Below are 23,182 nucleotides of genomic sequence, written 5' to 3' on the forward strand. Positions count from 1 at the left end.
ATCTTGATCGGATACTCCTTATAAGATAGATCGGATTCAATCTCAATATCCTGTGGTTCAAGGATCTCAGTAGGTACCCTGGTGCACTTCCGAAGTTGTGAGACATGGAAGACATCATGAACGGCGGCCAACTGAGATGAAAGACGAAGTCGGTAGGCAACGGGTCCACAAGTTTCGATAATTTCAAATGGTCCGATGTATCGGGGTGCTAATTTCCCTTTTAAGCCAAAGCGTTGAACACCTTTAGTAGGAGATACTCGCAAATATACAAAGTCTCCTACCTCGAATTGTAAAGGATCTCTCCTTTTGTCTGCATAACTTTTCTGTCTTGATTGAGCTGCTTTAAGATTAACCTGGATAATTCTGACTTGCTCCTCTGCCTCCGAAACTAAATCTGGCCCAAAAATTTTGCGTTCTCCAGCTTGTGACCAATTCAAAGGAGTTCGACACCTTCGACCGTATAATGCTTCAAATGGTGCCATTTGCAAGCTGGATTGATAGCTGTTATTGTATGAAAACTCTGCCAGTGCTAGGCACTTAACCCAATTCTTGCCATATTGAATAACACATGCTCTCAACATGTCTTCAAGGATTTGATTGATTCGTTCAGTTTGCCCATCTGTTTGTGGATGATAAGCTGAACTACGAATCAATTTTGTTCCAAGGGATTCCTGCATTTGCTCCCAGAAACGTGCTATAAACTGAGGCCCACGATCAGAAATAATCGTCTTTGGAATGCCATGTAAACAAACAATCAGATCGAGATAAATCTCTGCGTACTTCCTGGCAGAATAAGTGGTGTGTACTGGAATAAAATGAGCGGTCTTGGTGAGTCTATCAACGATTACCCAAACAGAATCATGCTTATGAGGAGTAGTGAGTAAACCAACGATAAAATCCATACTGATGTCCTCCCATTTCCAGGATGGAATAGATAAAGGTTGAAGAGTACCAGCTACTTTCAAATGACTAGCTTTAACTCTTTGACAGACATCACACTCAGAAACATATCTGGCGATCTCTCTTTTCATTCGAGTCCACCAGAAATTTTGTTTGAGATCTTGGTACATCTTGGTACCACCGGGATGAATCGAAAACTTCGATAGATGTGCTTCATCAAGGATTTGTTTTCTAAGCTCATGATTCTTGGGTACAACTAGTCGAGATTCAAACCATAAAACTCCTCTATGATCCACTCGGAAACATTTATACTTTGGTTCACCTTGTGATAACTTTTCCTTGATGACCTTGATACCCTCATCATGTAATTTCCCCATGATGATGCTATCATGAAGTGTAGGCTCAAGGGATATATGGTTCAAACTTCCTTGAGGTACCATTTCTAGGTTTAACTTCATCATTTCCTGGCATAAAGTTTCATTGAATGGTTCTACAGATAGACAATGGCATTGTGACTTGCGGCTGAGTGCATCCGCAACCACATTAGCCTTTCCTGGATGATAGTGCACTTCTAGATCATAATCCTTTATCAACTCTAGCCAGCGTCTCTGCCTCATGTTGAGATCAGCTTGAGTAAAGATATATTTGAGGCTCTTATGGTCAGTGTAAATATTACAGTGAGTTCCCATAAGATGATGTCTCCAAATCTTAAGAGCGTGAATGACAGCTGCTAATTCCAGATCATGGGTTGGATAATTCTTCTCATGATCCCGGAGAGCTCTTGATGCATAAGAGATAACCCGGTTGTCCTGCATAAGCACACAACCAAGTCCCGTACCCGACGCATCACAATAGACATCAAAAGGTTTAGTACTGTCCGGTGTAGACAATACTGGAGCGGTAGTTAATCTTGCTTTGAGAGTTTGGAAAGCTTCTTCACACTTATCACTCCAAACAAACTTCACTCCCTTCTTCAATAATTCCGTCATAGGCTTGGCTATTCTGGAGAAATCAGTAATGAATCGACGATAATATCCAGCTAAACCAAGGAAACTGCGAATTTGATGAACTGAAATAGGAGATTCCCAATCCATCACTTCTTGTACTTTAGTTGGATCAACAGATATACCATCACTGGAGATAGTGTGACCTAAGAATTTCACACTGTCCAACCAAAATTCACACTTGGAGAATTTGGCATAAAGATGATGATCTCGTAATCGTTGGAGAATGATACGCAAATGTTCAGCATGATCTTCTTCATTCTTGGAGTAGATCAAGATATCGTCAATGAAAACTACGACGAATTTATCCAGCTCCGGCATGAAGACTGAATTCATCAAGTACATGAAATATGCTGGGGCGTTGGTAAGGCCAAAAGACATAACCAGATATTCATATAGTCCATATCTGGTAGAGAAAGCAGTCTTTGGAATATCACAAGGCTTGATCTTTATTTGATGGTAGCCAGAACGAAGATCAATCTTAGAGAAAACCTTAGCTCCAGCTAACTGATCAAACAGAATATCAATGCGGGGAAGAGGATACTTGTTTTTAATAGTGACCGCATTGAGTGGTCGATAATCAACGCATAGCCTCAAACTATTGTCTTTCTTCTTCACAAACAGGGCTGGACATCCCCAGGGTGAAGAACTTGGACGTATAAAACCTTTGTCAAGAAGGTCTTGGAGTTGGACTTTCAATTCTGCTAATTCATTTGGAGGCATTCGGTACGACCTCTTAGAAATAGGGGCGGTACCGGGTTGAAGTTCGATAACAAACTCGATGTCTCTATCAGGAGGCATTCCAGGTAAATCATCTGGAAATACATCCGCATACTCCCACACAATAGGGATGTCTTCAAGTTTAATTTCTTTTGCGGCATAAGCACAAGAGTTAATGTACTCTCGTTGTGGTAGATAAAGTATGGTGGCTCCTTGATGTGGTGAATCTATCTCGATAGCTCGGGAAGAGATATCTAATAGTACTTTATGTGTAGTCATCCAATTCACGCCTAGAATAACATCCATGCCTTCTAAATTCAGCAAGATCAAGTCTGTCTTTATCAATTTGCTACCCAGCTTAATTGGCACACATCTAGTGATTTGATTGGAAGCTATCTTCCCACCAGGGGTTGTTATCATAAAAAATCCCTTAGTATGACAAAAATCCAATCCTAATCTTGCTCCAAATTTGGCACTTATAAAACTATGCGTTGCACCAGAATCAAATAATATGACTGCGGGTTTATTGTGGATAGAGAAAGTACCCGTCATAACTGGTGCTCCTGCTGGAAGGTCTACAAGAGTAGTGAAATTAACTCGCCCTTGCCGGACTTGCACCATTTGCCTCTTGCCCTTGCCCTTGTTGTTGTTGTTGTTGTTGTTGTTGTTGTTCTGATTAGAGTTTTGCCCTGGATTATTCCTTCTGGGTTGTGGACAATTCTTGGCAAAATGAGAAGCACTGCCGCAGTTGAAACATCGATTATTACTATTCCCACTATTGAACTGTGGGGCATTCGGCCTTGGGCTAAACTGCTGCTGTTGCTGTTGCTGAGGCACTGGAGGTCTGAATCCTCCTTGTTGCTGAGGCGGCCTAAAGACAAATCTACCCACTGGGGTGTTTCTTTGTGGAGGCCTAGGTGGAGTATTTTGCACTAGGCGATACCTCGGTGGCTGGGCACTCGAGGGTCCTGTTGGTGCCTTCCGCTTTTTCTCAGCACGATGTGCAGCAATACAATCTTCCTGTGTAATGGCCATATTAACCAGCTCATTATAGGTATTGGGCTGAACCAAGTTTAAACGTTCTTTGAGCTTAGTATTGAGGCCACGACGGAAACGATCACGTTTCTTGGCATCAGTATCAGCATGATGACCCGCATATTGGCACAGATGATTGAAGGTCTGTGCATATTGAAGAACAGTGCGGGTTCCCTGATCTAGAGCCAAGAATTCATTCAACTTTCTTTCAATTAGTCCATCCGGAATATGATGTGATCTGAATGCAGTTCTGAATTCCTCCCAAGATATGATATGTTCAGCAGGCTGCATTTCACAATAATTATCCCACCATATACGTGCAGGACCGCGAAGCTGTTGGGCGGCAAAGGGGGCCTTGTTCGCATCAATACATGGTACCGCTAACAAAGAAAACTTGGAATTGATTGTACGAAGCCAAGCATCGGCATCCAATGGGTCATCAGCTTTGCTGAAAAGTGGAGGTTGGGTACCAAAAAATTCCTGGTAACCCGCTGGTTGTGCCTCCCTTCCTCCATACTGTTGGTGTGGCTGATTTTGTTGCCCTTGGACTAGCTGGCGAAGCAGCTCTGTTTGCATGGCCATTAACTCGGCCAGATTCGACGGGGGTGGCGGTGGTTGCTGAGATCCACTGCCATTTTCACAACCGAAGCCATCAGGAGTTCCGCGTGTATGACCAACCATCTGTAATCATGGAAGACATCCATTAGATACATATTTCTCGCTTCCAAAATTAATGGTACATCCAATGATCATACATTTGGATAAAACAAAATCAGCAAAAATGTAACTAGATGCGGTGTAGCACAATGTGCACAACACATAAATGTGCAACCCACAAAAATCAAAACTGGTCAGCTGCTAGATAGCTTCATGCTCCATCGTATAGAGACTCAATGCTGAGAGCAAAGGGTAAAGAAAATAATCTATCAATTCGCTCTTCATCGCTATGTGCTATGTTGCTAAACAACAGAGATCATAGAAGGGGTCGGACTAAAATTTAGTCTCACAGATTCAACATGCTAACATTTGATGAGCACATATGCCACAAAAATTTGCAACCTCTTGTATTCATCAAACGGCGTGAAGATGCACAAATAAAGAGATTTGCTAAGTAGAAAGATTATGATTTCCAAACTGGTAGTCGCTACTTATATTACATCCAAAGCAGCCTTGTTCTTACAACCTAACATCGCTTAACCTTACCACATATAATACAACAAGTGGTACTCCTCCCTAAGGCTATTTTACAATATCATCTTCCCTATATACATATGCTACAACAAGAGAACACAACTATCTAGGACAAGTCTAAGACGCCTAGAAGTCGTCGAGGTTGCCCACAGAAGAGGCACTACCGGAAGAAGAGTCGTCCGGCTGAGGGTTAGGCTCAGCAAGTGCGTGCTCTGAATCTAAGTCAGATACTCCCTCAATCTCCTCTGGGTCCTCCTCTGCTGCTGCAGGCTCAGCTGGGGCATCTAGTTGCTCCTGGAGCATACCAACATGTGCTAAAGCATCAGCCCAATCTGCTTGCAGCTCATTCACCTGCGCCTGAAGAAAACCGATAACTGTGTTGCGCTGCTCTATCTCAGCACCATACTCCATAGCCTGATGCTCAAACTGTGCAATGGCAGTGTCCCTCCCAGCAACGGCATCCTGAAGTCCCTCAATCTGAATATCCTTCAAATGAAGGCCTCGCTGAAAACTCTGGGCCAAGTCTATCACCTGGTCCATGTGTTGCTGCTGAAGTATCTGGTAATGAGACTGAGCATTCATATATCTGACTACTGCCTCGATAGTCTCATCCGCTACATCTCCAATCAAGTGCCCAAAGTGTGTGACCCTGAACAGCCACTCTGCATCGCCAGTACAGACTGCTGGAAACAAACCAATAGGATATGCTGCTACCTCCTCGGGATGGTGCTCACAAAAAGTGGTGATAGCGTTGAGAGCTGCTTTCTCAAAAGCATCCACAAGACGGTACCCAATCACCTCAATCTCAATCGGTGGCCACTCCAAGGTGGGGTGCTGAGGAATGATCATCTTAACTCTGTTCTTCTTAATTCCATCCTCCGAAAACTGGCGTCCCGTGTACTGGGGTGGATCTGGGTAGTGGAAGATACGAAGTGAATCCCAAAGAATCCTCGGAAAACCCTCCCAGTACAGACAATCGGTATGAGCATTTCCCTCCTCATCCCAAAAGATCTGGGAACAAGTCGCCATCTGAATCAAAAAGGATTCAAATGTGAGTAATACAATTATCTCAAGACTTCTCAAATAAAGCTTTAAGAAGACTGCGGTAAAACAAATGTGATTCTAATTCACAAGATGATATAATTCCAACTCAAAGAATAATAAACCACAATTGGTACTGGTTCATCATTTGAGATTCTAAGGAATGAAAAGATCCTTATAACAACAAGATGGGGCTTAGGAGGAAGGCATGACTCGAAACCATATTTTTCATCTAAGGAAACCTAAGCATTTTACTAATATGCTACTAACATCAGAGTTTCACTCACTCATGTTTTAAGCACACTAACACTTATCTTATAAGGATTCATACTATAACTTCCTTAATAAGCTCACGTAGCAACTTCAAGTACTAGGAACAAATCAAGCATCAACTAGATATGCATGCACGTCCTGTTCGTTCCTCACAAGATAAACAATTGCCAACTATCGTTGGGCTTACGTGGTTAGCACGGTGGCATACAGAAATACGGCTCTCCCTATATAGCTAGTCGATACATTCTAACCGTTCTTATCTTATCGAATCGTGGTTAGCGTACCTGCATAAGATTGACAGAACATAAATATATATCCCCAATGAACCTTTCATGCCAGCACTCATGAAAGCGTTCCCAAACATTACCGCTCACTATAGAAGCGGCAGCCATACAATTTCCGCCGTATGGCCAACGTTAACATACGCTACTCAGTGGCGTATTCACGAGTTTCTTTACTCCCAATATAGTCGACCGAAATCGGTATATTGGCAGCAGCTCAAGTAAGTCACTGCTTGAGCACAGCGTTCGGTTCGCATCGCCGACGGGAAGGTCAGACTCCCTCAGCTGACTGAGCGCACTTTACTTCCAATATAGTCAACTAATAGTCGGTATATTGGAAGCACCTCAAGTAAGCCACAGCTTGAGGGCAGCGTTCGGCTCGCATCACCGACGGGAAGGTCAGACTCCCTCAGCTGACTGAGGATCCTTACCATCTTACCTCAACGTAGGTGCGTCGTTACAAGAATTAAGAGTCGCTTGTGAGTATGGTTTGACAAAATGTAAAGTGCTGGAAGTCAGATAACATAAACCATACAGAGATAACCACCTAGTAATTCCCATAAATTTCCTAGGACTTTACGTTCTAAGCACAACCCTTAACGAATCCAACGTAGTTTTCCGAAATTCTTTATGGTTCCAATTTTATAAGGAAAGCGATTTTTAAGGTTCCAACACCTCTGGTATACGCTTGTAGCTCTGATACCAGCTGTGGCAGAACCGCCTAAATTATCCCGGCTCAAGTGCGTAAACCATCACCATAAAGGCAACATTAGCTTAAACGCACTTCAAACGGAACAATTTTTGGTCTGTCGGGTAACGTCCCGATACAACCACCGATTCTCGGGTCGAACAAGCATACCCCGCACGAAGGCGAGTCCAGAGATATTACAACCACAATTTTTACAACACGGGCATAGTAATGATTACAAGCCAGTTAAACACATTATTACAAGGCCAACTTAAATAAAACAGTTATACAAGTTATGATTATAAGTTCAGAGTCTAAACAGCGGAAGATGAAACACGATGACTACAACACGTCGCAAAAGTATACCAAGCTAGCCCAAGCATGGTATCACTCGTCACAGTCATTGCCGGCCGAAGACGTATCCCATTCTACGGACCAGCCAGGAGGCAACGAGCAAGGATAGGTCAAGCTAGCGATCTGATCCTCAAAACTCATACCTGAAAAAGGGTTTCAACAGCAAGGCTGAGTATTCTAATACTCAGCAAGACTTAACCGTCAACGGGTATAAGTAGCCCACCTTAGCTAGACTATGCAAGGCTTTATAAGGCTCTAGTTTTCCTTTGCTGAAAAGCAATAAAGAGTAGGTCCTTACTGTCAAGTTTTAGCTTCAAGATTCTAGTTGATTAACCATTCTATGTAAGCATCTACTAACCAAACATGGTGGAACTTCTAGCAAACATCAAGATTAATAAGAATATTATTGCTCTTATTACTCTGTGTGGCAAAGAGATCAAGCAGTCTCATTTCATCGTGAGAGGCGGACGATTCTAAATCGAAATTCAACCTTGCAAGGGTAACCTAGCACACACGTCTGGAATACCGTCGGGTCATTCCCAAACAACCGTTAACCTTTCTTTCCGGCTTGTGGATAGTGCCACTCTCCCCGACTACAGGGCTCCAAGGCCGAACCTTGTCCCTAGAAGTCGTAGTGTTGCGCAACATATAATAAAACCTATCCCTACTGAGAGAGTGGGAGGTATATCCACTCCCCGGTCCAATCGGCTACTAGGCTTGCCGCGTACCATATTTACGGCATGTGACTAGTACTTTCAAAAACTTAACCAGCACTACCACACACCGCGACCTTAGCAAGTTCATCAACACAGACGGGGTCTCACATAGGACATGATATCGAACACAACCCCGTCCGTCGTCCTTATATTGATAACAGAAAGTAAACAAGCAATTCCTATACAGCTCGCGAGTGACAGGCAATCACTCGACTTTTACCGTTCCTATAAGCTTAGCAGATAGTCGAACTCAGGTCTAGTGTTCAGTACATAGGTTCCTAGGATCATGCATCTAGGGTTTCAATTCAAATCCTAAGAACTGTAAATGCACAAGTAAGTAATAACAGTAAATGATAATAATTTGAAATATAGGTTATGTCCGGGGCTTGCCTTCTCGGTAGTTGGTAACTATTTCAGCGCTAGGCTCTTCCGAACTTTGGTTCGGGGCTTCAGTTAGTTCCGCAGTGTTCACTTGAGCTTCGAGATCACCTCCGTCAGACTCCGGAATCAACTCGTACGTCCCGTCCGACAAAGTAGTCGTATCTATATGTAATGCAAAAACAACATTACAACCACACATGGGCAATCGTTTATAGAGTAGTTAAATAACAAATTTAACTACACAAGGCATCATGATCAACAGCACAAAAGAAGTTAACTAACTTCATTAACAAGTGGGGGTTGATTCCCATAGCACTTAACTCAAGGTTTGCTAAATAAATAAACAACTTAGATCACAAATAGCAATAAATCTAGCAAAAATTACCCTAAACAGAACATGAACAGACTAAGCTACCCTACAAAAATCATGCCAAGAAATGTAGCCATTTAATCACAATAAAACATTTATGCAGGCAACACCTAGTACAAGCTTGAATTATACAGATTAAAATAGATCACAACAGAAGCTCAAAATTTAACAGGAGATCTACACAGGGATGATCTATCTACTGTGAATTTTTCATGATTTTTTCTACAACGAAATAATTCTGAGAAAATAAATAAAACAGACAACAGATTAGCAAGATTTATTTTTAGCCCCTGATCTAGCCATGAACTAAGGCTCAAACTTCCTGGACAAGCTAATATACTCCAGAAGATCACTCAGGAATATTTTCACGATTTATTAAGAACAGAAACTATTTACCATGAATAAAGTATACTAAACAAGGATTAAATCAAATAAAAAGCTACAACAAAGAACTGATCATGAAATTTTTATAGCAAAGCTAGTGTAACAAGAGTAAACTACCACCAAAATTTCAGAGCAATACAAGCTTTCAAGCATCAGATAAGAAAAAGATTAAAGAACAAGTATTTATATACCTAGTAACACAAAACAAAATCTACAGCAAAAACTTGCAACTAAAGCCTAACATATTCTGGTTCTACTGAATAGAGCTCTTCAAGAGGATTCCAAAACATTAAGATTTGCTATTTTACGAATTTTGTACGAATTGATATTGCATTTCAAAGTTCACTGAAAAACATTACAAAGCAGTCCTTAGTGGCACTATTCAAATGAGTCATAGTCTATTCACATAACCCCCTGGCCTTTCTCTAATTCTAACAAACAAGTCCCCGGCCGAGTCAGAGCAGGGGGCGGTGGTTTGACCGGCCAAAACCGGCGACGGCGATCGCCGGCGGTGAGGGTGGGGTTGGGGGAAACGGAGAGCAGGCCAGGGCGGACCTCCTGGTGTACTTAGCGCGTCGGGAGAGGGTTGGAGGAGGGCGGTCGGCGATGGACGGCGGCCTGCGGGCTCGGAGCTCGGCGGCGGGATGGCTCTGGTGAGGTTTGGGCGAGGGGAAAAGGCCTGGGAGTTGCGCGAGGTCGAGGCGGTGCTAATGGTGGGGGATGTAGGGGTGGAGCGGGTCTGGGTTGGCGGCTCCGCGGTGGGGTGGAGCTCGCCGGGGTTCAAGCGGGGCGGCGGCGGCGTTCTGCGGCGTGGGAGCGAGGGGAGAGGAAATGGACGAGCGAAATCGACCTCTGGGGTTTAAGTAGTGCTTAAGCGCTCGCTAGAAGAGGGCGGCGTGCTCTGCAGCGGCCGTTCCACGGCGGCGTTGCGGTGGCGGCCGTCGGGGAGGTTCTGGGCGCGGCGGGGGTGCGTGGCGAGGGGTGGAGGCTCCAGCGCGAGGCAACAGGAGGGGGAGGAGCTCGCCCGCGACGCGTGGGAGCCAGCGCACGGCGAATTAATGGCCGGGAAGGCCGGGAAGGCGCTCCACGGCGGTGACGGGCGGCGCTGTCGGCGGCGAGAGAGAAAACAGAGCAGGGGGGGTGGAGGTGGAAGAAAAGGTTCGTTTTGCAATTACCAAAAGTTCCAGGGATCCCACTGTAAAACAGCGATAACTTTTAAACCAAAGCTCAAAAGAAAAAGTGCCCAACATGAAAGTTGTTCAATTTTTCAAGAGCTACAACTTTGATGTTGTGCAAAAATTTATTTGACCAAAGGATAGAGAGCTAAATTTGAAAACACAAGAGGGATTTTAAATTCTAGGAATTTTGTCTTTTTCAAAGCAAAATCACTTCAAATGTAGACTTACAAGCAAAATGACTACCATGCATTAAATGTACTGAAATTTTGCACAAACACCCTCCACTAAAACTATAATTACACAACCTATTCAACACAACTGCAAAAAGGACCTTGCATAAAATTATAATTACACATACAACCTTCATAATTTCAAAAAGATCCTTTTTACGCATTTCAAGCACAAGATGCATAGCCACAAACACAATTACTGTGCAGACACCTATTTAATTACTGTGTAAACACCCGGGGTGTTACAGGTAGCTAGTCTTAGATCGGTCTCACTCAAGAACACGAGGAACACAGCAGGATTTAGAGTGGTTCGGGCCGCCGGAGCGTAATACCCTACGTCCACTGTGTGTTGTATTGCCTTCCCACGAGAGTGAGAAGGTTGCGAGAGCTTGAGTCAGTCTGGATTGTCCTGTGCACAGCGAGCGCCTCCCTTTTATATCTCAAGGGGGTGCGTACACAGCTGTTGGATCCCCGACAGGTGGGTCCAACGATGCAGTATAAAATAACGTACTTGTTCATACATTATGGCGTCGCAGGCAAAGGAGATCTCTCCCTTGGATTCCCTCGCCTGCTCCCGGAGCCCTTCGTCCATCATGTCCTGGCGTTGTCTTGTCAGGTCGGGCCTGTCGTAGCTAGCGGCACCGCTCGCCACACTGCTTAAGCGGGTGGTGTAGCTTGCGGCGTAGGCGGCATGATAGAAAAGTGCCGTGCTATCATATCCATTTAATGCTGCAGGCGGGCTCTGCGCGAGTGCGGCACAGGCGGCTGCACTGTGCTCCTTGGTAATACGCGGTGCTCAGCGAGGCCTGACAAGGCTGTCTTGCGTACTGCGGCGGCAGAGCACGCCTTGTCCACCACATTAAATGCGGCAGGTGAGCGAGTCTTCCTGCGGAAGACTCGCGCACGATCCCGCGTCTCCGGGACACGTGGCGGCTCCGGACCCCTACACGGTGAGGAGAGTCCGGACGGGCGCAGGAGGTCCCGGACCCCTCTGGGGGTCCGAGGCCTCGGCGGTCAGCCCGCAGCTTCCCTTCCTTAGAGACACGTGGCGTCACCGGGCCCATCCTCAGGCGGGGAACGGTCCGGGGCCGTTGGCCTGGTGGGGGAAAAGCCTGGCCTGTGGGGCCTGGCTACTCCGTCTTTCCCGCGCAGCTACGGATAACTACGCGGGTCCTGCCTTGCTGCAGTAAGAGTGGGTATCCCTGTTACAGGGTACCGACAACGATGTTTAAGCGAGATCAAGCGGTATTCATATCCGAGAAGTGCGGTGGTTCAAATCAATTATACACCCTGCAGGGGATCCCTGATCACACGTCACGTACGAGTTCCATGAAAACCGCACGTGGCAACCTTTGGCGAGGGAGATACTAGACCCTGAACCCGCCCTACCCGAACTCGGGCTCGCACCCCCGTATTGGGCTCCCCATCGGGCCTGACCACAATACGAGTTTCAGGCTACGACCCCGCCACCTCTCCACGTCGAGCAGGGTAAGTGACCGAGTTCAAGAATCTAGGTCAACCAAGTTACTGGGCTTACCGGTCCCATTCAGCCGGCATGCGAGTCAGTACGTTCAATACTTGATCCACGGTTAAACATACCATAGATCCTTATTTCTTTCTTTGGAAGTGAGCACAGAATCAGAACTCCTTTTCTATTCTGCACTCAACGACCACCATACTTGTCATGTATTTCCTTGACTGAATGGAGTGAACCTTTTTCTAGTATCTTGCTATTATTGCTTTTAAAGTAGAATACTTTTAGACAACTTGGTTCATCTAAACTAGTTGAAAAGTGGCATATATGTCCTCAAATCAAGGAAGTTAAACATGCATAAGATGGGTAGTCAAACAACTCCTAGACTTAAGCATTCAAATGCAGTACTTAAGTAACAACATAAGTTAAAGAAAATTAGTAGGCGTAGATGCTCCGGTGCTTGCCTTGATCAGCCTTGGGAGGTGGGACTTCAGCTTGTAGTTCGGGCTCGTGCTCAATCACGATCACCTCTTCTCCTCCAGCGGGTTCCTCGGGTCGTAGCTCGATGCCGCGACTTCTAGTTCTAGTCGCAATGATATGCAATGTTAGTACATGAATGCAAAATATTTGGAAGAATTGAATTCCAACTTTATACCTCTATAAAGTTGTAACCCAACACCTAAACACACTTAAAAACCCTAACCACACTTTAATCCTAATTATTTAAGCCTAAACAAAGTTTAACATTTAATTAAGATTGCTTGAATTATGCTACTTAAGAAAAACCTTAATTTCCTATTTCTTATTATTCCTAATTATTTCTATTAAATGATTAAGAATTAACCAAATTTTATTTTTAAAAGGAATAAGGATTTAAACATTTATTTAATGTCCTTTACGAATAAAGGAATTAAATAAATACAAATCCTTATTCACAACCTAAGGTTTCTATATTTTTATAACATAAAGAACAATTTTAGAAGACTAACAAAATTTATTTCACTAATTTTTGATAAACACAAAATTTTTAACACAAGAGCAAAATTAATCTAAACCATTTACACAAAACTCCCCTAAACTCCTCTTTTTCTTTCTTTTCTTCTCCTCTCCTTTTTTCCTCACGGAAGCCTCCTCCCTCCTCTGCTTTTGCCGCCCAAGCACGGACAGGAAGCGGCGGCCCAGCAGCTCGCCGGCCCCCAGGCCTGCGGCCCCGCTCTCCCTTCTCCTTGCGCCCCCTGCCCCCAAAACTCCCAGAACCCACGGCGCCCCGGCGAGGAACGCCCATGGCGGCGGCGGGCTACCATGGCCAACGCCAGCCGGCCAAGGCGGCGCCTCCCCGCGCCGGGAGGGGGCTCCAGGAGCACCACCTCCAACCCCCAGAACCCATTCCAGCCCTCAATCGGTCCTCGGGAAGGCTGGAGCATAGAGTTCCGCGGCACCTCCCGGCGACCGCGCCGGCCACGGCGGCGCGCGCGCGTTCCGGCCGCCCGCGCCCGCGAACCGGCCAGAAAGCACCTACTACACCTTCCTCGCCCCTCACTCCCTCTCCTAGACACGCTGCAAGACGACCCAAAACCCCCGGCACTCAACCTCACCGGCGGCCTCACCTTCAGCACAACAGCGGACAGGAACAGGATGGCGACGGCGCTGTAGCGGTGGTGGTCGATGGCAGGGGTTAAAAGCTCTTCGAATCGTTCGAGGGAGGGCTGCTGGTGATGTGTGTGCGAGGAATCGAACCAAGAACGAGTGCGATGAAATCGACGAGGAACAGAGAGCTCGGTTTGGGGAAAAAGATGGCGGGAGGATGACGATGAGCTGCATCCAAGCAGTATATATTTGAAAGTGTCACCGTGATCCATTTGCCACCTCCAGCCTGCTTGCTGCCACGTTCATCTCGTTCATGAGCGCCACGTAGAAGCTTTGAATTTTTACCGCCTTCGATCGAGCGGTGCTCGGAAACTGATAAGGATGACCGGCACTGTAGCTGTCTGAAATTGGGGACGCCCAAATCTGCTCAGGACAAGATGGAGTAGAGCTACATGGGGCCAACTGCAATGAAGTACTCAGATGGAAACAGTGGTTTGAGGGTATGGCTATTGAAGTTTGCCATCAATTTGACTGATTTCTAAGGTACTGTTCTTATTTTTGAATAGTTTATCAGTCTTTTTTGGAGATGAACTGTTTGATGCATAGTGTGTTCATGATGCAAATGCAATACAAACATGGCCATCCGGTGTCAGCATAATATCAAATATGACCATGACTGCATAGGAATATCATTATCCATACATGCATGGATATGCCCTGACCCACTGATACAATGTAAAGTAGTGTTATAAAGTTACTAAATCAAGTATGACCAGTGCTTGAGTAAAAGAGCCACATTAATGATTGATTTCTTTCCAGTGCTTATGGGATGTGGCTCAATTAGAAAATCTTATTCGGTGGTTGGTGATGTGTAATGACAGATTAAATAACTTGAAAAATATCCTCAATAATGATTGATTTCTTTCCGGTGCTTAAGGGATATGCATCCAACTACAAGTCTACATGATTGATTCCTTTCAAGTACTACTGGGATAAATTTTGGTTTATTCTGAGTTCTGCTCCACATGCAATTAGCGATGTTTTAAACCCACTAAGTTATCATGCAGATGTGGGAGAAGTATTTTGCAAAAATGATTTAGTGGATGTTTATGCAGCTTGGTTTTTTATGAACTCTATCATGGCCGTGAAAGCAGGAGATTGACATGGAAGGTAAGATCTCAATCTAATTAATGTGCATTTGTTATTTATTTATATACCCTCATTCTTTCATCAATTTTAGTAGTAGGAATGATTAATAGGTGGAGAAGAGGTTTTGTGAGGGTATGTTTTTTTTGGTGGTGAGATGAGCTGCAGCAAGGGCCTGTGGTGCAGTGCTGGAGATGAAATATCTTCTTTCTAAATTGAGAGGCACCGAACAAACTGACCCATAAATGGGGCACAACTAGAGTTGCTTGCTTCGGTGGACTTCAGATCATGTGAGAGCACAAGATCCAGAAATGATACTTTTGCACAAAAAAGAGAAGATCCAGAAGTGATAGTATTGTCTAAAAGTTATTATCTATTTCTCGTGCAGTCTGTGTTGACTTGGAACTGGTTACAGGTGAAATATTTTCGGATGTCGTTGGAAGTCCTTACTATGTTGCCCCTGAGGTTCTGATGAAAGACTATGGCTGCAAGGTGCATGTTGTCACGACTCGAAAAATTTAAACATGATTAACTTGTTAACCATATCATCATGTGCATCATTAAGGCATAAAGGAGCATCATGTGCATGTGTGCTTTGTTTTGAATTCAATTTTGTGTATGGATGGATGTACAGGTGCTTATTAAGAAAGTTCAAATTTTGTTATGCAACTTGGCCCCCAAAAATTTTATTTAAATACTAGATTTCAAATGTTGATTTAAAAATATTTTTTCAGGATTTTATGACTTTTGAGCAGAGCCACAAAATTCTCGGAAATTTCAGGAATGGTCTCTTTGTTCTTTTTGTTACGACCAAATTACAAATGATTTTCGAGTGATTCTTGTTGTATTGTGTTCTTATTGATTTTATCTATCTCCAATAAAAATTTGGTGAATTTTTTAGCCCGGGAATACTTTCGTTTCGAATTTCAAACTTGATTTGTTTATTTTTCCTCGCCCGGGCCCACCCGTCAGCCCCCTCCTCTCCTTCTCCCTGCTCTGTCGCGGCACACACGCGTCACCACGCCGCCGGCCAACCTCGTGCCACGCGCCAGCGATCCTCGCACCGCGCACGTCCTGCCGCTCGCCCTTATCCTCCACGACCCAGCCCCAGCCTTATCCTCCGCGACCTCATTCTTCCCCCCAAACCCTAGCCCTCCATTGCCGCCGCCTGGAGCTCCGCTGCCGGCCACGATTCGTCTTCTCCGGTGAGTGCCGCGCCAATTCGTCTCATGGGAAGTTTCCTCGCGTCGTCCTCCTCCAATTTCCCTCCTCACTCGGCCTCCTCCCTCACCGCACAGGGCCGCCGGCGTCGCCATCCGCCCGTCGCCGCCCAACGCCGCCATGTCGCCCGTCCGTCGCCGCTCCTCGCCTGCACCGCCGCCGGTGAGGCTCGCCACCATCCCCTCCACCCCGTGCGCACCTCCCCTGCCTCGCTTCGGCTTCGCCTCGCCGCGCCGCCTCGCGCCGCCGCCGCTCGCCGTCGCCACGCTGCGCGCGCCGTGGCCGCGCCCACGCCGCAGTCAAGGCCCGGCCTCTCCTTGACCCGGCCTGGGTGGGCCGCTGACCCCGGGTGCACCTAGCGTTTTCAACGAGTTTTATTTGAGCAGCAAACTTGAAAAATGCGTAGAAAATCTGCAGACCTTGGAAAAATACAAAACTTATTTTGTTGGGTTCGTACCGCTGAGATCTACTTAGGAAAAAATATTGTTTTGTATGTTATCTTGCTATAGAATTATTTATAGTTTTATCTTGCAAAAGTGAGTTTAATGCTTAGTTATTTGTATATTGCTCGAAAAATGTCAAACCAAATTTTGATAGGTTCCTTGTGAAGTTTAGTTTCCAGTGATGCAACTTGATCTTATGTTTCCTTGCTGTTTATTAGGGTTTTATCTCGATTTCTTGCTTGCTGTCCAAAATGTGGTTTATTGCATAACTTTTTTCTGGAAAGTGGTAAAATGGTGAAACTAGTTTTATTAGCTTTTTTATAATGCCTAGTATCTATGTTAATTTTCTTGGATTTGTTTAGTTATGTTGTCATGCCTTTTTTGATTTGTCTTGTTTCTAATGGCTGAAACTTCATATATTTATGATTAATTCTAGAAAAAATGCTTTTGCTGCAAAACCAAGTTTCATGAGCTCTTTGTAATGTCTTCTGCATTCTCAATTTATTCCATGATTTATGTTTGCTGTATAAGTTTATTTCTTAATTCTTACATCGCATTCATGCATTATAGTGACCGAACCGTCGGAGGTCGAACCCGTGGAGCCCACCGAGTCCGTTGAGCTTGAACCCGGAGTCCAGTTCATGGTCGAGCCCGAAGTTAACCAAGGCAAGCAGCTAAGCATGATTCCTTGCTTCTATTTAATCGGAGTTAGTTAGTTATATCACCGGGTAATGTTGGGTTATATAATATGTATGTATTGCATTCTTGTACCCGATTTCATGCATTGTCCTCCCCTGATTTGTCACTCATGTCCTTGTCACTTGTTAGTCAGTTAATTACTTAACCTGACTAGATGCTTAGCCCAGCTTAGAATAATTATATCGCTTGCTAGGAAGGAATGTTTTGGAGTGTCACACTCACCGATAATCCTTGTTTGCACTAGTTCGTAGGGGTAATGTTAGAGTGATAGTATCAAGATTCGGGCGGAATGGTAGGACCTAGAGAATATTGTCACATGGGCATTGTCCACTTGGATCGTTTAAGGACCGTCCGTGGATGCCATCGACTTTGAGCACCTTTCCGTGCTACCACATATCTAAATAATGGTACGGATGAGCCAATTACCTTCTTTGACTTGATCATTGATGTGCAGTCCTAGATACGTGGCCAAGGGCTATGCAGAGAGGCTTATGGGTGTCCCCGGGTGGAACTGTGTGTAGAAAAGTTTAGAGATGCCCCCGGTGGAACTAAGTCTCTACGCGTAAGCTAGGTGTGAAGTTCAATGATCGAGCCTTGTTGGGAATGGTTGACGCGAGTACCCCCTTATCCAACTTTAGCGGGTTGGGTGAGCCGCATGATCCTTGCGTCGTGTGGGTAAAGTAGTACACCCTTGCAAGATTTGAATCAATTCGAATTGCCGCACTCTCGGTTATGAGCAGGCTCTTGGTTCGTCGAATTCCTCGTAGAGAATTTCGGTATTGTCGGCTTTGGTTCATGTCACATCTATGATCACATATATTTTTCATATATTATGCTTTTAATCAACTAAAACTTTTGGGGTTCGGGCAACATCAATTAATTTTGCTAGGTGATAGTCTAGAGAGCTCATGCTTATGCAATAATTACTTAACCTTAAAGCTTTTACTTGAGCTTTTGCATGATCCTTGTTTATTTAATCGCGTAAGTCTTGCGAGTACTTTTGTACTCATGTTGCTTTCTAAACCTAGTTGCAGGTGAGCCGGAAGTGATGTTCGGCCACTTCTACCCTGCTGATCCAAATGCGGGGGAGGAGTAGGTCGTTGTGGCCGTGATGATGTCCTTGAACAAGGCATCATTATCTTAGTATGTCTTTATCGTAATCAAGCTTCGTGAGAGCATGTATATATAATAAATTCTAAATTTCTGTTTAATATGGCTTTCGTGAGCCCAAGGCTTGTAATAGAAGTTAGATTGAACCCTCATATATCGAACCTGTATGAACTCTAGTAATGTAAAACTGCTCTTTGTGGTTCTGTTGCGATGTATCTGATTGTAAACGGTATGTGCGTTTGCTGGATCCTGGGTGTATGTTGGAGCACACACCGGGACTACCGGATTTGCAATCGTTTTAGATGAATTGTGTTGATTAAGTGCCTCTAAGATGTGGATTAACACGTGGCGTGTCGAGAGACGGACACGTGTTAACTCTCATCTTAATGGATTAATCAATAATTTTCGCCTAAACCGAGTGCAAATTGGGCGGTTCTCACAGATGCGTGGAGTGCAGGTTTAATAATTTATATCTTGTTGAGTGGGGTTCCACCGTGCTGTTTCCACATGCTCTTATAATATAAAACAGCTCCACCGTGCTGTTTCTACATGCTCTTACAATATATTGCCTGTTATAATATAAAACTGCTTACAGGACCTGAGATTTGGAAGGACACTGCTGGCAAGGTGGACATATTTGTAGCTGGTTCTGGCTCAGGAGGTACGGTATCTTGTGTTGAAAAGTATCTGAAGATGCAAAACCCAGGTATCAAGATCATCTGTGTTGAGCCTACAGAGAGTCCAGTTGTTTCAGGTAACACAACATTCAGAAACACCAGTTAGTAGAATATGATCTTTAGGACTCATGATTGTGGTCTATAAAGGAAGTTAGATAGCCAGAGAAGATTTTATCATTGATGAGTGTTCCTGTGTTCGCAGAAAGTATTCCATCAAGTAGCTAATGTTTGCCTAGAAATATTTTACTTTGCAGTATAGTTATCCGTTATTGATTGTCCATCAATTTTTCATCTTTAAACTCGAACGCACTATGCCAATTATTAAGCATAGAGGAGTATCACTAAATGTGTTCTGTTTAGGAGGAAACAGAGTTACATGCCGCATGCTGTATATACATGTCTAGACTGTGGAGCATGTTTTGTTTGGGCGAGCACAGGAAGATGTTTTCTACAATGAACAATACCAATAAAATTTGCACATTGATTGGCAATGACATAGTGACACAGTATTGCTATAGTATTGCTATCCTTCAGGTGGAGAACCTGGCAAACATAAAATCCAGGGCATAGGACCAGGATTTATACCTGAAGTACTGGACACCTCGGTTATTGATGATGCTGTCACAGTGACCACTGAGGAGGCGATAGGGAATGCAAGGAGGCTGGCCAGGAGGGCCTCCTTTTTTTCGCGACCGTGCCTGAGCACGTTTTTTCATTAAGAGGAAGGAAGAGGGCCTCCTTGTGGGCATATCTTCTGGAGCAAACTTGGCAGCTTGCTTGAAGGTTTGCAATATATCATAACTAAAGGTTCTTCTAATATTTTTTATCCATTCAGAAATGTATCAGTAAACCTTCAAATTAATGTGTCTTTAGGTCGCGTCGAGGGAAGAAAACAAGGGGAAGATGATTGTCACCATGTTCCCAAGCCGGGGCGAGAAATACATGAACTCCGACCTATTTGCAGATGTGAGAGAGGAGTGTATTGCAATGACATTTAGATCTCAACAGAAGAGGGCTGTCCTCCAAAGTTCCAGCCGACAAACGCCCAATCGGCATCTGCTATATGTCGTAGCTCATATACAGTGATACCACAATGAATTGTGTAATTTTGCAATGGAATTTATATTCAAGGAATTTGTATGAACTAACTGGAGGACCAATTGGGCAAGTAACGTGTCCCAAGTTTATTTCAAAATGTTACTTGATCGTATCATTTTCTAAGCACAAACTGACTATCGTCCATGCTATATGTTAATATATCCAACACACTTTCAACAACGATTTCTAGCTTGCAGGGTAAGTGCAGGATCTCGGAACAATGGGTATGGGAAGATTGCAATAGCAATCAAAACATACGTATAAATAGAATAGAATGTCATGATCCGAGTAGACTGGGTATTAATGCAATTACCAAATATATATGCCGCGAAGATTGAGGAACTGTCCAAAGTTCGAGCCAATTCCTTCTATGGCAAACAGCCAAAGTTATTGCAGATATGAATCCATTGAAATCATTTGTGTTTCGAAAGATGCGGATTTGCTCCGCCTTCACACGGGGATTCAAACAAGCGCGCAGGCGGGGTGAGCAACAGACACGCGCCGGCCGGCACAGCTCTATCTGCAATGCGGGCGCGCCACCGTGCCGTGTCTCGCGTCGCGTCTTCGAGTTCCGTTCGCCATGGGGTGCCGGCTACCGGCGTGCTTCGTCGCGCTCCTCGTACGCGGCCATCTTCAAGTCCACAGAAACTCAGGATATCTCGAGAAATTTTAGTATTTGAATCTCAATTTGCATGTCTTTCATTGTTTAACATCTAATTCGTAAGCCTTTCAAATTTAACACCGAGGCATTCTCATTTTCTTTCTTCTTTTATTAAGGGTTAATTTGTCCTAGAAAATTTAAGGGTTAATTCGTCTTAGAAATCCCTAAAATGAAGAATTCACATGTCTCGGTGTTGAATTTTGAAAGTCTTACGAATTGAGACATCAAAATAATGAAAGGCGTGCGAATTGAGACCTAAATACTGAAATTTCTAGGATATCTCATGCGCTTGGATCAGACCAGGATATATCTCGCGCCAGCGTCAAACTCCGCGCTGTTTGCATCCTTGAGGCCAGGAACGGATCGCGCCAACTCTATGATAGCAACCTGCATCCCCAGGCGGCCAGGCCTATGCCGAGGTATGGAACATTTGTTTTCTCTGGCATACATGGCACATGGCAGCAAGAATTTTGCCTTCGACTCCTCCGATCCGTGGCCAAAGCCTCCTGGAACCAGGACTCCATCTGCACCACCCTGAGGAGATTGGTGGTGCCTTATTAGACACAGTTACACTGAACGTGCAGTGCTCTGTGATGTTTAGTTTGCAGTGTCATGAGTGTCACCTTCAGTAGGCTGCTGGCTCTCCATGCCTTCTCATGGACGTCAGGTGACTGCAACAGCACATTCAGACAGGCGTAAGGATTAGATCATGACAGCACCCTCTAGCGATGGCGAAAGCAAGAGTATAACATAATTCGGGAAACCTGATTTGCAGTCCCTTCACCCAGGTCATAAGCTGGGACCCAATCGACCACAAGTCGATCTTCTCCGGCACGCAACTGATGCATGAAGCAAAGCCTGAAGAAGAAAGAATATATCTTCTCGTTGGGTAATGATTTTTGTGGAGACTTGAGACTTAGAAGTACCACGTCATTACTAGAATCGGTCAGCATCAAGGGATCTTATCCATTATCCGAAGAGACCTGATGAGTCTAAGCATGTTCTAAGATAACGTGAAAGAGACACTGCAGCAGTCACCCAAGTTCGTCATTCACCTCGAGGATGGAGTGGTATGCGTTGGAAACATTGGTCTGTTTACCAACTACTGCTATTCTGACCTGCATGAATTTGTTCCCCAATCAAATGGCGAAGAAAGAGAGAAACGTGACAGATATGGTGTCACAAACTGGAGACCGACGAAAGCACTGCGAAATATGGATAGATACAGTGGATTGGAGCATACAGAAACATGTAATTGGTCACATGTTGTAGTTGTACTGTTCATCCACACATCCAACTTAGGTTCCGCAGTTAAGCTGCATGATGCAAATGGGAATGGGAGCTTAATTTGTGAGCATAGGACGGAGAACAGAAAGGAAAAGGAACAAATTGATGAAATCGAGTTTAGTTCCGGAGAATTCGAACAACTAACCGCTCAAGTCCAGGTATTCCCAAAATAGCTCCATGACCCTTCTGGCCCTGACAACAGAAATGGGGATTATTTCTCATCAATGGATGTATGAAGATTACCATTTCATCAGATTTTGTACAAGACGTATGGAAAGTAGAACATACTTGTTGGGATCTCTGCTTTGTAGATGCCCAGACAGGGAGCATGAACAGTAAGAAATGTAGTAATGAAAGTAGGTGTCGAACTCTCCAATAATGATCAGAAAATTCAACCCTTTACACTGTGGAGAGAGGGGGCTATTTATACCCCTAGACCTCGGCCAGGTTTTCCTAAATTGCCCCCTCCCAACTCACTTACAGCTCACCCTCAGCCGGTTTCGGGGTAAAATTACAAGGTGAGAGGTTTTCAAATCCGACCTTCTCACGTACTCCGGAGGTGTACAAATCCGACATTCTTACATATTCACGTTTTACTCACATGTCTTCAGCCGACGAAGGTTACTATAACCTTCGGGTACCTCCGGGAGTTTGGGCCATGAAGGTTCCATCATCGATCGACCAGCCGTCATCCTCGTTCCCGGCCGCGGGCTCTTTTCCCGAAGGTCTTGATCTTCGAGTTTATGCTTCCGGGTGGCCGTTTGTCACCTTCGGCGCGGTGGAAGCGGTACCCTTCGGACCGAATGCCTTGGTGTTTGCGCTTGCGCTTCTGGGCAGCCATCCGTTACCTTCGGCCTTCAGAAGGTGTTATCCTTCGGCCCGAAGGTCATGGTTTTTGAGCTTGCGCTTCTTAGTGTTCATCCGATACATTCGGGTATGCTTGGCTCCATTTCGTTGTGGCCCTGCAAACAGGTTAGGGAGCATTTCTGAGGGTGAGGGATTGACCCGAAGGTCCAATCCCAACAATACTATT

General features: G+C 44.7%; 1 protein-coding gene and 1 long non-coding RNA gene across 2 annotated transcripts; both read left to right on the forward strand.

Annotated features, from left to right (window-relative positions):
• Window positions 1–13,719: 13,719 nt before the first annotated feature.
• LOC120710407 lies at window positions 13,720–15,617 on the forward strand. The gene is made up of 2 exons (XR_005689885.1): window positions 13,720–14,350; window positions 14,923–15,617. It is a non-coding gene; the product is annotated as an uncharacterized LOC120710407 (long non-coding RNA).
• Window positions 15,618–18,636: 3,019 nt separating this feature from the next.
• LOC120709409 (cysteine synthase-like) lies at window positions 18,637–20,189 on the forward strand. Its single transcript, XM_039995045.1, has 5 exons — window positions 18,637–18,655; window positions 19,022–19,180; window positions 19,638–19,768; window positions 19,824–19,886; window positions 19,977–20,189. The coding sequence occupies exons 1-5, from the start codon at window positions 18,637–18,639 to the stop codon at window positions 20,187–20,189; spliced, it is 585 nt and encodes a 194-aa protein (XP_039850979.1).
• Window positions 20,190–23,182: the final 2,993 nt, after the last annotated feature.

Source organism: Panicum virgatum, chromosome 5K, assembly GCF_016808335.1.
Source record: "Panicum virgatum strain AP13 chromosome 5K, P.virgatum_v5, whole genome shotgun sequence".
Classification (NCBI taxonomy): domain Eukaryota; kingdom Viridiplantae; phylum Streptophyta; class Magnoliopsida; order Poales; family Poaceae; genus Panicum; species Panicum virgatum.

Excerpts from the sequence above, each read along its gene's own strand:
- LOC120709409 (XM_039995045.1), top strand. Across the intron at positions 19,181-19,637 it reads AGAGAGTCCAGTTGTTTCAG|GTGGAGAACCTGGCAAACAT; the intron begins GTAACACAACAT and ends GCTATCCTTCAG. Across the intron at positions 19,887-19,976 it reads ACTTGGCAGCTTGCTTGAAG|GTCGCGTCGAGGGAAGAAAA; the intron begins GTTTGCAATATA and ends ATGTGTCTTTAG.